Consider the following 13,474-nt stretch of genomic DNA (forward strand, 5'->3'; position numbering starts at 1 on the left):
GTAAGTTTTACTATTAGATGTCGGGGAGTTGACCTATTTTTATTGATTTTGAGAGGGGTTCTCTGTGCTTCCTGGATTTTCATGCCTGTTTCTTTCCCCAAATTAGGGAAGTTCTCTGCTATAATTTGCTCCATTATACCTTCTGCCCCTCTCTCTCTTTCTTCTTCTTCTGGGATCCCAATTATTCTAATGTTGTTTCATCTTATGGTATCGCTTATCTCTTGAATTCTGCCCTCGTGATCCAGTAGTTGTTTATCTCTCTTTTTCTCAGCTTCTTTATTTTCCATCATTTCATCTTCTATATTACTGATTCTCTTAGTGCTTCCTTATTAATGTATAGAAATGCAATGGACTTCTGTACATTGATTTTGTGTCCAGTGACTTTATTGAATTCATTTATCAGTTCCAGTAGTTTTTTGGTAGAGTCTTTAGGGTTATATATATAGTATCATGTCATCTGCAAATAGAGTTTTACTTTTTCCTTACCAAGTTGGATGCCTTTTACTCTTTTTGACTGTCTGATCACTGTGGCTAGGACTTCCAGTACTATGTTGAATAAAAGTGGTGAGAGTGGACATTCTTGTCTTATTTCTGATCTCAGGGGGAAAGCATTCAGGTTTTCACCATTGAGTATGATGTTAGCAGTGGGGCCTTTATTATGTTGAGGTATGTTCCCTCTAAACCTACTTTGTTGAGGGTTTTTATCATGAATGGATATAGTGCTTTGTCAAATGCTTTTTCTGCATCTATTGAAATGATCATATGGCCTTTATCCTCCTTTCTCTTATTGATGTGATGTATCACATTGATTGATTTGTGAATATTAAACCACCCTTGCATCCCTCAAATAAATCCCACTTGATTGTGGTGAAGGATTTTTTAAAAAATATATTGTTGGATTTAATTTGGTCGCCAATACTTGTTGTTTTTTGTGTTTTTATTTGAGCATTCTGACAGGTGTGGGTGATATCCCATTGTAGTTTTGATTTGCATTTCCCTGATGATGAGTGATGTTGAACATCTTGTCATGTGTCTACTGGCCATCTCGATGCCTTCTTTAAAGAAATGCCTGTTCATCTCTTCTGCCCATTTCTTAATTGGATTTTTGTTTTTTTGGGTGTTGAGTTGTAATGAGTAAATGTTTTGAAGACAAGATCTAGAGATAATTATAGAGGTATATTTATGTGTATTATACATATGTGTGTGCATATATATGCATGCACTTAGCTCTTTGGCTAAGGGGACCTAGAATCGTAAGCACATGGTGTCTACATCTTGATTTCTCAAAACCATCATCCACTAAAAATAACCAGTCCTCCCTGCAGAAATTGCTGATTCTAGGACTACAGCGAAGTGTAAGATGAGCCTTGAACATCTTACTGGGCCAGACAGTAAGGAACACTCAACAAATGAGCAAAATGTCACAAGGACACAGGAGCCAGTTTAAGAGGTTTGCCACTGGCCAAAATGGGGACTATTTGAGCATCAAAATAAATAACAATAGTAATGTATTAAAACCCATTGGGCCAAGAGTATATAGAGGAATGAATGAATGAATGAATGAATGAATGAATGAGAGAGAGAGGAAAGTTCTTCCTTAAAAGAAAATGTCATCCAGTACATGTAGAGGAATGATGGAAACAGACTTGTCATTCAGCAGTCATCACAGGGGTGGTTGCTTCAGGCAGGAGTATTGAATGGATCCTAAGTCTGATGGGTAGAGGTGTGATGAGTGTCAGAATATTGGTGTAATTTCAGAATACCTACTCACAAAATTCTAATCACTTACAAGGGGGAAAATGTTAAATATGAGGTAAAGAAACAATGCAGACACCAACATGGCCAGGTGATCAGGGTTTTTAACCATGGTTTTTAACCAGGGTCAGTGTGAAGATGAGTTCACATCACATCACATAGCTCCTGATCCAATGCACTTAGAAGATACACCACAACATTTCAGTGTTGTTCCTGCTGAGAATGCACGACAGACAAATCCAGGTTGAGAGTCAACCTATAGAATGTAAGGCCTATTCTCTTTAAAACTGTCAAGGATTTGAAAGGTAGGGAAAGACTAAAGAAGTCGTCTAACTTGATGGATCCTGAAGCAGCATGACAAATAAATTCAACATGCTTTCCTGGATAAGGTCCTGGACTAAAATATAAAGAGACATGACTGAGAAAGTTAGCAAATTTTGATTGGGATCTGAATTGCCAAGTGATGATGTACCAGAGTTGATTTCTTTATTTGGAGGGTCATGTGCTGGTTGTTAGGAAAGTGACTTTGTTTGCGTAAATACATGCTGGAATGTTTAAGGGTGATGAGACCTCGTGTCTGCAGTTGCTCTCAAAAGGTTCAGAAAAAGGGCACCTGGGTGGCTCAGATGGTTAAGCGTCTGCCTTCGGCTCAGGTCATGATCCCAGGGTTCTGGGATCGAGTCCCGCATCGGGCTCTCTGCTCCTTGGGAGCCTGCTTCTCCCTCTGCCTCTCTCTCTCTGTCTCTCATGAATAAATAAATAAAAATCTTTAAAAAAAAAAGAAAAGGTTCAGAAAAAGTCTAATGATAATGAGTAGATATTATATATTATAGATAATATCATGTTTGTTTATTTATTATAGATAAATATATAATATATAGATAATATCATATATTATAGATAAATACATAATACATAGATAATATGTTTATTTATTACATATCTTCATTATATGCAAGAACGAAAGAAGCAAATGCAGTAAAATATTAACAATGAAGGGGTCTGTGTGAAGGTGAAAGAATTCTTTGTACATTCCTGGCAACTTTTCTGTAAGTTTGAAATTATTTTTAAAATAAATTGCTCTTGGGGCGCCTGGGTGGCTCAGATGGTTGGGCATCTGCCTTCGTCTGGGGTCATGATCCCGGGGTCCTGGGATTGAGCCCCGCGTCAGGCTCTTGGCTCGGCGGGAGGTCTGCTTCCCCCTCTCCCTCTGCTTCTCTCCCTGCTTGTGCTCTCTCTCACTCTCTCTCTCTCTGTATCTCTGTCTCAAATGAATAAATAAAATCCTTAAAAAATAAAAAAATAAAATAAATTGCTCTTTTAAAGCAAGAAAAAAATAAATCCTTAATGTGTCAGTAATGAACACAGAAGAAGAACCAGAATTTACACAGTGAGTGAACCCTTAGGTGGCTCCTTTTTTATGTTCTACTGGGTAAATAATAAGAAATATAACACAATACCTTCCCAATCTACAACACTTTTAAGGTTCAGGGTCTTATTTCTAGCATTAACCAATACCACCATTCACAGATTGTCATCAACTTATCCTTAACCACCTCTCATGAGTAGGTACAGAGCTAGGCACCAGGGATTATAAAAGTGTAAGATCTGGTCACTGACTCCCAGGAACCTGATCATAGGGGAGAAACTGGATATATGTAAATGATAGTCCGTGACAATGCTCAGGCTTAATGTTGAAGAAAGAGAACAAGCTTCACTAAAGGAAAAGATTACCAGTGAGGAGGGTGGTCAGGGAAGCATCAGTCTTCAGAGGGATAATAGGCTTTATCCAGCCTGGCTGGCCTTCAGTGTAACCTGACTTACCTTCTCTGATGGTGCCCACCTCTGCTTGAATACTTTTTGAATAGGTGATTCACATTCTCCTGAGGCAGCGCATTTCCCTGTTGAAAAGGTCAAATTATTGGAAAGTTCTCTCTTATACAGAGCCAAAATACACTTCTTTGTACCTTGTACTTTGGGTGACACGAAGTAAGTTTAATTAATCTTCTGCCTATAAACCCTTCACATATTTGAAGACCACTCTTGTGTCTCCTATAATTTCTCTTTCTTATGTCAAACATTTTCAGTTATTTTAGCCATTACAGATTTGTTATGTGCTTCACTAACCTAGGTGCACTAATTTGCCAGTGAATCCAAAAGATGTTCCTAGCCAAGCTGTGGTCTCATTAATGCAAAATACAATGGGATTTTTACCTAAGACGAAATACCACACGCTATCTGTGCAACTTAAGATTGCATTAGCTTTTGGGGCAACTTCACAAACCCTGTTGACACTGAGATGTTCAAGTCTTTTCCACATGAGCTGCCAATACAGTCTTCTTCTAGCCTGTACCTTCGTAGCTGTTTTTTTTTTAAGTGTAGTCTTTTACCTTTATCCCTATTACATTTCATACTAAATGAAAGAATTGGTCCAGCTTGAAATCACTGTGGAAGTTGAATTTCATCTCATATTTAGGGTATTCCTTTTATGTGTGTTTTATGCAGAATTGGTAGATATAGTTCATCCAACACAGGTTTTATTTTTATTCAAAAAATGGGACCAATGCAGAGAGTGGAAATTCATCCCTAGGATGCTACTTCCAGGTTTTTTGTGAAAATTAACCCACCATCTTTGTTGTGGCATTTAACTACTATTAAAAATAGTTCTCTGGCCACTCCCCCTTGTGCCATTTCAGGTGAGCTGTCAGCTCTTTGACTAGCTCCTGTTTTTGAAGAATCCCATTTTTAAAGTTCCATCTATAAAAATTAATATAAAAAAGAAGACACAACCTGACTCAAAGGCATCATCAAAACCATTACAGTAAAGAAAGTCACTAACAAAAGGAGATGCATACTTTCTGTAAACGAAGAGCAATGAGACACACATTAAGTACTTTCCTGATAGTTACCGAGTGAATACCTTGGCACTGTGAGTGAAAGTATTTACCAACTAAAAGGAAGGGTTGGTATTGTATAGGGAAAGCAAAATCAAAATAGAATTCTTGTCCTGTGAACCTACAGGTACTTGTTTTTATAGATAATAAAAGCCCTAGATCAGAAAGCTTTTCCACCAATAGGGAAAGTCAGAAGATAATATAACTTGGATAATAAGTATTGTAATTTATGCATCAAATTGTTGACCTAATCGTTAACAGAGTTGTTAATAATTTTCTCTCTCTCTCTCTCATGGTTGTCCTGCTCTCGAGAACAAAGCACTTGGTGTACTTTCTGTCCTCTCTCTATTATAGGAAACAATGTAGAACATGAGTATTTTTTTTTATTTTATTCTAGGAGGGTTAAACACTTGGTAAATATATACATTTTAAACATCAGTCCTCTGGAGTTCTGATTTTATCATTCTCTGCAGGATGAACCAACCACAAGCAGAAAAGTTTAGGGATGTCGTTGGTCATATTTATTGTTGGTATTTAATTACATCCAAATCCAGACATCAATTCACATCTTGAGTCCTAATTGCCTTTGAGAGTTCTATGCACAGAACAATAGCTGGAGTGACTCTTCAGAACAGAAGTCGTAAATATAGGTTCTTCCTGATCTTGATGAATTAAAACCCAAGGAGGGGAGACAGTTTTGTTTTGAAGAAGCCATCTTTTTATTTGTGTACAGCGTTTGTATTCAAATTTAAGGAAATTAATCAAGTAAAAAGCATCAGAATTCACAACACAGAAAACAGGAGTACTGAACAGGCATGCAATTTGAGAAAACCAAGTAGATAATGAGGTTTCAACCTCTTTAGTTTAATCTTCTCTAGTCCCAAGGAGACCTCTCTGGTGTGTGTATCCTGCATGACTTGCCTTGCCTTGATTCTTGCTCCCTCGGGGCTCAGAACAGGAATCGGTGATAAGTGCTAAGTTCATGAATTAGCAGCTGTCAGCACAGACCGGACCAGCATAATCCTTGATTTAGGGAGCTCTCCAGTTCTTAGTTAACAGGCAACTGAGTTCACTAATAATAAGATCTGTCCCCACTCCCTACATGTGCATAAAGGAATGAACATTTCTTCAAGAAACAAATGTCAATTAAAAATGTGAGCCAGAATTGCAAATGACTCCAGGCTTTGGAATATGTGCCAACTCCTTGTTGCTCACCCAAAAGTTGTCAGGAGATAGGAAGCCAAGACATTTTTAAGGACTTGAGCCTGGACATTTGACTCTGCTCTCAGGAGTTTGATGTGTAGGCTTAGAGCTAGAGCCAGCATTTTATGCATGAAGTCATCGCTACTTTTTACCTTTTTAAGGCAGTAACTTCATTACTCTTGCAGTGAAACCCTCTGAAACTGTCTTCATCCCACGGCCTTCTCTGAATTTCTTCTGCATTTAAATATCTTAAGTGGACTGTACATAAGCAAGAGTACAAATTGCTATATTATGCCCTTAGACTTGGTCTCTGGATGATTTGTGAATGGATATCATGTTTTCAGCTAAACGAAAGGATGCAGCTCAGCACAGCAGATAGTTCCTTTTAAACACTCTTAGGCATCAGTTTCCCTCATCCATTAGGTAGAGATGATAATAATACCTATTTGTTAAGAATACATGTAAAGTTTTAACACAGTGTCTGGAATGTAAGGGGCTCAGCTAGTTATTATGAATGTTTTCATTCCCTCATTCTCTTTTATATCTCTTTGGCTACCAAGGCACTGTCATCCATGCAACACACACTACACGCTTGGTGGATAAATCAACAAATGAATGTTCTTTAAGATAAGAATCTAAATTGTGAAATCAGTACACAGGTAGTTAAAGGAGAATTAGGCAACATCTCACTGAATAAAAACCATACACACATATGATTTTGGCCAGGAATTATTCGTTCCAGTCTTCATTCTATAGATGAGGAAAATTTAAATTTTAAAAGCAAAAATTATTCTAAAGTGCTTTGTTCTCAATTCCTTCCCTCATTTAAAAAAAAAAAATCTCAATCTGTATCTATACCTGCAGATCAGTTAATCACTAGAGCAAATTTTGATTATGTGACTTGTAAAAGCCTCAGGTTTTAAAATAAAGGATTTTCCCTCCCATCATCTCTTAGCTGAGAATACCTGTTTTTACCTTCTCTTTTCATGAACTTCACTCATACGGCAATGACTGAAAGCACAAGCAGTCCATTTATGATCTTTTCCTAGTTTTGGAAAACAGCAAAAGTATATTTCACTCCAAGCTGATAATCTGTTTATGGACACAGACTTTCCTTTTCTAATGACTTGAAATGTGTGCTTTCCATAGTTGGTTAAAAGGGCAGAAAAACTCTTTTAAATACTCTCTTTAAAGAGGAGGTTTTTGTATGCATTGCTGGAAAGTAAGACCCATCAAACATGTCCTATGAGACATCATTTCAAAATTTCCAAATGAGATTTTAATCGAGGAGATACACTTAATAAATATTTATATACCCCACAGCCTGAAATATAATCCTGTGAGTATAGAAGGGTATTAATCAATGTTCTTTCATTGTTTTGTTTGCTTTTGATTTGTCTTCTTTGTTATGGTTTGTTTAGTTGGTTTAGTTTGATTTGGTTTAGTGCAGAGAAATTTCTGGAATATGGCTGAATTCGGAATTTCATTCTTTAGGTATTTATATGACCTTTATATTTAACTCAAATTTCTTTTCACCGTTGTATTCTGACAACATTTTATGAAATCATATTGCAGTGAAAAATAAAAGATCACCGGCACGTCAATGTAGGATTAGGGTTTATAAACTGTCTCAGCTAAACAAGCCCATTTCCTTTTCAATTAAAATCATAATGTAAAGGGTGAATTTAAAAGCGAATTAGTACTTATTTTAAAGATGTAATATGCAAATATATATAATTTTGTCAATGAGTTCATTACAGCATTTTTATATTATATTTATAAAAATTTGCTAAAATGTCTTAGTTTCAAAATGGTTGAGACTATAAACTTAATAGTACATTATGCAGATTATAAAAATATGTAGATAAAGATATAAACCTGTATTATATTAACTAGAGAAAAAAGGAAAATCATATGTGTATCATGTTATAAGAATGCAAAACAAAACAACTTGAAAAACTATAAACCAAAAAGACAGAGGGAAATTACATCAAAATGAAAAAAGACGTTTTATCTGGACAGTAAGGAGAGTAAGTAGGATTTGTTTTGTTTGTTTTTTGGTCTCTTCTTTTAACTTTCTTAAATTTCCTAAATTTCCCATACTAAACATTTATCACTTTTATAATAAGGTAGGGGGGAGCCAAACAAACTTCAAATTAACATGGATTTCTCCTGTTAGTATTCAGCTGAATTACTGCTTTCTAGTGACACTGGGGAGATATGAAAACCTTTTTAAAGAGGCAGTTTCCAAGCAGGCTGTCAGAAGTAGGCCCTTCCATTAGTGTCTTCAGAGATCTAACCTCAGTGCTCCCCAGCTGAGTTTTGTTGATCTGTGAAGATTCACATAATGAGTGTTTTCATCTTTTCATATTAAAAATGACCTCCTGGCCTGAAGCTCAGCTTCCCAGATGACTGAGGTTTACTGGTCACAGCCTAAGAAAAAATAAAGCAAAACTACTTAGTATTTCATCCTGCTCTTGGATTCTACGTTTTACTTCCACACAAGCTCACAGGCTTTGTTAATGATTTGCCTTTGTTTTCACCCACAGATCCAACAAGGGTGATGGTACCCCCTTCCAGCATGGATGTCACTGTTGGAGAAAGTATTGTTCTGCCTTGCCAGGTAACACATGATCACTCGCTAGACATCGTGTTTACTTGGTCATTTAATGGACACCTGATAGATTTTGACAAAGATGGGGACCACTTTGAAAGAGTTGGAGGGGTAAGTATTAATATCAAACTGTCTATAGGAAATTGAGTATGCACTGAACTTCTGCAAAGTGACTCAACTTGTTTAGACTAACTTGAAAAGAAATATAAGGTTATTCTTGATCTTGTTCCAACACCTGATTTTAAGAAATTCTTGGTTAATTCCTGCTCCTTTTTGCCTGATCAGTGCGGCCCCACTTACTGAGTAACCCTAGATGACAGTCCTCTGCATCCCCACAACAATGCTATAGGCTAGTTATTCCGAACTATGTATGAATCAGGAAACTAGAGCTCGGGGGGAAATGTATGGTCTACCTTGGCCTCAAAGCCCTAAACTGTGGAACTCAGCTTTAAACTTCAAATCCCTGGGGGCGCCTAGGTGGCTCAGTCGTTAAGCATCTGCCTTGGGCCCAGGACATGATCCCAGGACCCTGGGATCGAGCCCCGCATCGAGTCCCACATTGGGCTCCCGGCTCAGCGGGAGGCCTGCTTGTGTTCCCTTTCTCACTGTGTCTCTGTCTGTCAAATAAATAAATAAAATCTTTAAAAAAAAAAAAAAAACCTTCAAATCCCTGGCTCTGTGCTCCACGCAATACCATATATCATAGCACATGATTAAGAAAATATCTTAAGGACAGTTTACTCATGTGGTTTTAGGCTGCTGATTAAACTCTGCTTGGCTCTTATAGAAGTCTCATTGTGACATTAGGGCTCTCTTTCTTGAATCTGAAAGTCTGATCAGGGTATTTATTATCTCCAGGTAATTTTGAATTCAAATGTTTGAATTTTCATAATGCCTTCCTTTCCATAAAAATACATATTACCATTGAATACACACCAAGATGAGGTTAAATCTGGAAACAATCTGTATCTATCACAATTGTTCTCAAAAAAAATTTTTTTACCCTAATACTGCCGTACATTCCCATTAGTAATAAAGATTCACTCTGGCTGCCATCCTCATGGAAGGGTCCAACCAAAGACAGAAGAAAATAAAAATGAGGCTATGACTTGAAAAAAGCCCTCCCCATTCCTCTGCCATAGGAATCTAATTTGCCCTCTTCATTTTGCCTCCCCTCCCCCTTATGTTGAGAATAAGTGGGCTAAAGCTTATAAAATTATCTGTATGATATGTTGAGGGCCTGTTTTCCACTCAACTATAATACTATTCTGTTAATTACATTCTTGCTGCCTTTCTCAAATGATGTCTCTCACGGAACACCAAGAATAATCTGAACATTTTCTCAATTTTTCCAAAGATCATATATAACTGGTAATATTTTAGATACATAGGAGAGAAGTTAGTTTATTACATCAGTGGATGCCTTGGGTCACGAGGGATTCACTCTTGGAATCCTGGTTGAGAAAGCCTGGATGAAATTGCCAATATTAAGCATTCTGGACTTCTTTGATATGATTCAGCTTAATCACCAAGTGGGAGAGATATTAATTTCACAAGGGCATTGAAGATATTAAATACCTTCAGGTCTAGAAAAGTGCATAACCTAATGCCTTCCACAAAAGTAGTACTTGATAAATTTTAATAGTTGTGCTAATTGAAGGAAGAATAACATGGATTTTAATAACAGGAAAGTATAAATTGAGAAAACCTTCATAGATTAAGCAGAATATTAGTTTTCATGCTAAGACCAATGTCTTGGCCAGGAGAGATATTAAAAATATTATCTCGCAGAATGGCACAGTCACCAACCAATTAGAACAGTTGCCTGACTGATCAAAATAGATGCCCTATCAGTCAGACAGATGTGGATTTTATGCTGGACTGGCTGAGGCACAGGTGGGGACACCCCTAATGGAGTCAAGCACTAATGACCACCTTTTGTAGAGAGCTCTGTCTGTGGAATCACAGCCATTAGCATCTCATATGGGAAAAGCTCGTCTCTTCTGTGAAACTCTTGCTAATACCCATCAGTTATTGCTAAGAAGTGCAAAATTCAGGACAGCACTACAAATTGTGAGAAATCGGTGTATTAGCCCCCAGGATCTTTAATGTCTATGGCGGTAGAACTTGACAGCAGAAGAGAGAAGGAAGCAATGCTGCAAGCCATTTCAGTTTCTGCTTCCTGGGTCAGCATGGTGGAAGGGATGCTTGGTAGAACCAACCTGTTGCAATTTTCAGAAAAGCTATTATTCCCTTGTCCTTTGATGGCCTCCAAGTGCTCTGTCAGGAACAGAACAGACCACAACAAGAAAAAATAAGCTGGTACTGTTTTGTTCACTTTGGTAGGAACACGAATGTAGATCTCAGTAAACTGTTTCATCTGGATGACTTCAAAGGAAAAAAGAAAGTTGATTGTGGTCTCCTTCTGTAAGACTCTTACTTCAATCCTGACTTTATTTTTTTCTTTGTTTCAGTTTCACTTTAAAAACACAACTGTGATCCAAATCTGTAAATAAAGACAGCACATTCTGTTAATACATTGTTGTACTCTGAAATTTCCAGGCTACAACTGGTTTATTCTGACTTTAATCCCTTGGTGAATGAAATGGATAATCGACATAGTATACCCATTTCTTTAAAACAAATACGGCTTTCCACCTTCCCTGCACATACCTCCTTGTGAGACATATTTTTTTGTTTAAACCTATACTCAAGAGTCCTAACCACATGAATGTCTTAGGTAAAGAAGTATTAATTATGATGGTGATGATCCTTTATATTTGCAAAGCGCCTAATCATTTATCAAGCACTTTCATGTCTATCAGCTCTTTAATCCTCACAGAAAGCCTGCAGAATAGGGTAGCAATTATTATCCTATTTTACTGAGCAATTATAAGACTCGATTAGTAAATAGAATCTGAATGAGAACCCAAGTGTTATAAATAAAACAGCTTCCTGGTAAAAATAAATAAATAAATAAAAATCACAGCTCTCCTTGAGTTAGATTTAATATTTTTGACCTGATACTTGTGGTCATCAATAATACCAATTTAAATTAACTCTGTGCTTCCCAGTTTTCAGGATTTCACGTACACATACAGTCTCATTTGATTCTCACAACCTCACGCAGTGGACAATGCATCCTTCTTTCACAGGTCAGTTAACTAAGACCCAGAGACTTACATGAAATCTCACAGCAGGGATCAGCCCAAGACAACTGAGTACCTAAACATCAGCTCTCCCTTCACTGAATGCTTGAGCCTCTCTTCTAAACTTATTTACAACTATTGGCAGTTCCAGGTTTTCCATTGTTCCGGATGGATTTGTGATATATTGCTCTAAAACAAAGGGAATTAAGTACACATTAAATTAGATTGAGAATAAGGTCTTTCCAGAAGGTAGAATGGCCTGACTTTGTGGATTCACATCCTGGCTCTGCCATTTATTAGCTAAGTGATTTTTAGGCAAGTCATACAACCTCTTTGTGCTTGAGTTTCTTCACCTGTAAAGTAAGGATAACAGGAGCACCTACCTTATAGAACATGTGAGTATTTAGCTTTAATATATGGCTCCCATATTTAAATACTGTTAAGCATTATCCAACATTATTGTCATTTGGAAGAATAGCAACAGGGCCAACATAACCTATGTTATCTTGTCATCTGTTGTGGGGTTTGAAGTAAGCACAGCTTCCTGAATCTGACCTCTAGGGAGCACTCATACGCAAGCCACCTGTTCTCCAAGCTTTTGATGAACAGAGCTGTGAAACAATGAAACTCCAAGGTGTAGCCATGTTCTTTAGTTGTGATAAACTGTAGAGGCATCGTCTCATATTTATTAAAAGTACCATGCTGGTGAACATGTAGGAATATTTCTAGGGCACATAGAAGTCCATACTGGGATGTAATCAGTCCCATGCATCTGCTAATCAGACTTGCATTTGGCATTTCAAAAACAAATTAGCAGCATTCCACGCTAGGTGATGCTAGATTTCCTTGGAGAGTGTGGTCCTCATACTCTATTAATTCAAACCTGGGAGCAATCAAAATGCTGGCTGTAAGACAGAGTTGCGCAGGAAAATGCAGATGCCTCCAAATGTGGGCCTGCCTCCCCTTTCCAAATATGGAGTTCCAAAGTACTGGAATGCCAGTGAAGGCTGCAGGTTGAGGGCATATCTGAAAAAACCCCCAGGACTAGATCAAGAACCACCTTAAGTAAGTTTAAGTGCTTCTGACCTGGGTGGCAACCTGCTCTGGAGACCCAGAGAAGCCAGACACCCGAGGTCTTGTCCAAGGTGTGTTCTGAAAGTGTTGGTGTTCTTATCTCCTAGGCAGGTTCACATATTTTTAATAGGCCATGGCTTGCATCACTAATGTTTTCATCAGCCAGTGTAAAATAAATCCATTAGTCACAGTGTCCTTCATGTGATAATGATATTTAGAGCTCATTAAAAAGTAATTGTAACCACTTTCCCCTACTTTATCAGCAGGATTCAGCTGGTGATTTGATGATCCGAAACATCCAGCTGAAGCATGCTGGGAAATACATCTGCATGGTCCAAACAAGTGTAGACAAGCTCTCTGCTGCTGCAGACCTGATTGTAAGAGGTATGGGAGTGTTGGGTTCTGTTCTTGGAATACTTTTGTGATATCTACTCCTGCACAGATTTCTAAAAACCTCTACGGCTTAGAATTACGGGGAAAGTCAGATAAAAGCTAAACATTGTAAACAGTGGTTAACAGCCCACAGAAGTTCTGTGTGTATCTCTTTCTCATGGTGGGGGCGGGGGGGCGGTGGGGATCACCAGAAAGTGCAGAGCAAATCCGGTTACTCCGTACTGAAAATAACTCCTGTGAGTGCCCCGAGTGCCCCGATGTATGGCTGTTGGGGTTGATAGGACCTTCTAGAATAATTTTGGATTAACAAAAGCAAATAGTTTACAGAAGGATCAGACTGCACCTTTTGATGTTTTATCTGGGCTAAGCCAAATTAGTGACTTAGGGCACTG

The 13,474-nt window shown here is 37.8% G+C and overlaps 1 protein-coding gene across 1 annotated transcript; it reads left to right on the forward strand.

Annotated features, from left to right (window-relative positions):
• The first annotated feature begins 2,785 nt into the window (after nucleotides 1-2,785).
• Nucleotides 2,786-13,151, forward strand: LOC145718211 (contactin-4-like). Its single transcript, XM_081809670.1, has 3 exons — nucleotides 2,786-2,804; nucleotides 8,402-8,577; nucleotides 12,953-13,151. Exons 2-3 carry the CDS (start codon nucleotides 8,416-8,418, stop codon nucleotides 13,112-13,114), a joined length of 324 nt encoding a protein of 107 aa, XP_081665796.1. The 5' UTR covers nucleotides 2,786-2,804; nucleotides 8,402-8,415; the 3' UTR covers nucleotides 13,115-13,151.
• The last annotated feature ends 323 nt before the right edge of the window (nucleotides 13,152-13,474 follow it).

Source organism: Leptonychotes weddellii, unplaced genomic scaffold, assembly GCF_054177405.1.
Source record: "Leptonychotes weddellii isolate Sample4059 unplaced genomic scaffold, ASM5417740v2 HiC_scaffold_1214, whole genome shotgun sequence".
Classification (NCBI taxonomy): Eukaryota; Metazoa; Chordata; class Mammalia; order Carnivora; family Phocidae; genus Leptonychotes; species Leptonychotes weddellii.

Excerpts from the sequence above, each read along its gene's own strand:
- LOC145718211 (XM_081809670.1), top strand. The coding sequence starts at position 8,416 with ATGGTACCCCCTTCCAGCATGGATGTCACTGTTGGAGAAAGTATTGTT. Across the intron at positions 8,578-12,952 it reads ACTTTGAAAGAGTTGGAGGG|CAGGATTCAGCTGGTGATTT; the intron begins GTAAGTATTAAT and ends CTACTTTATCAG.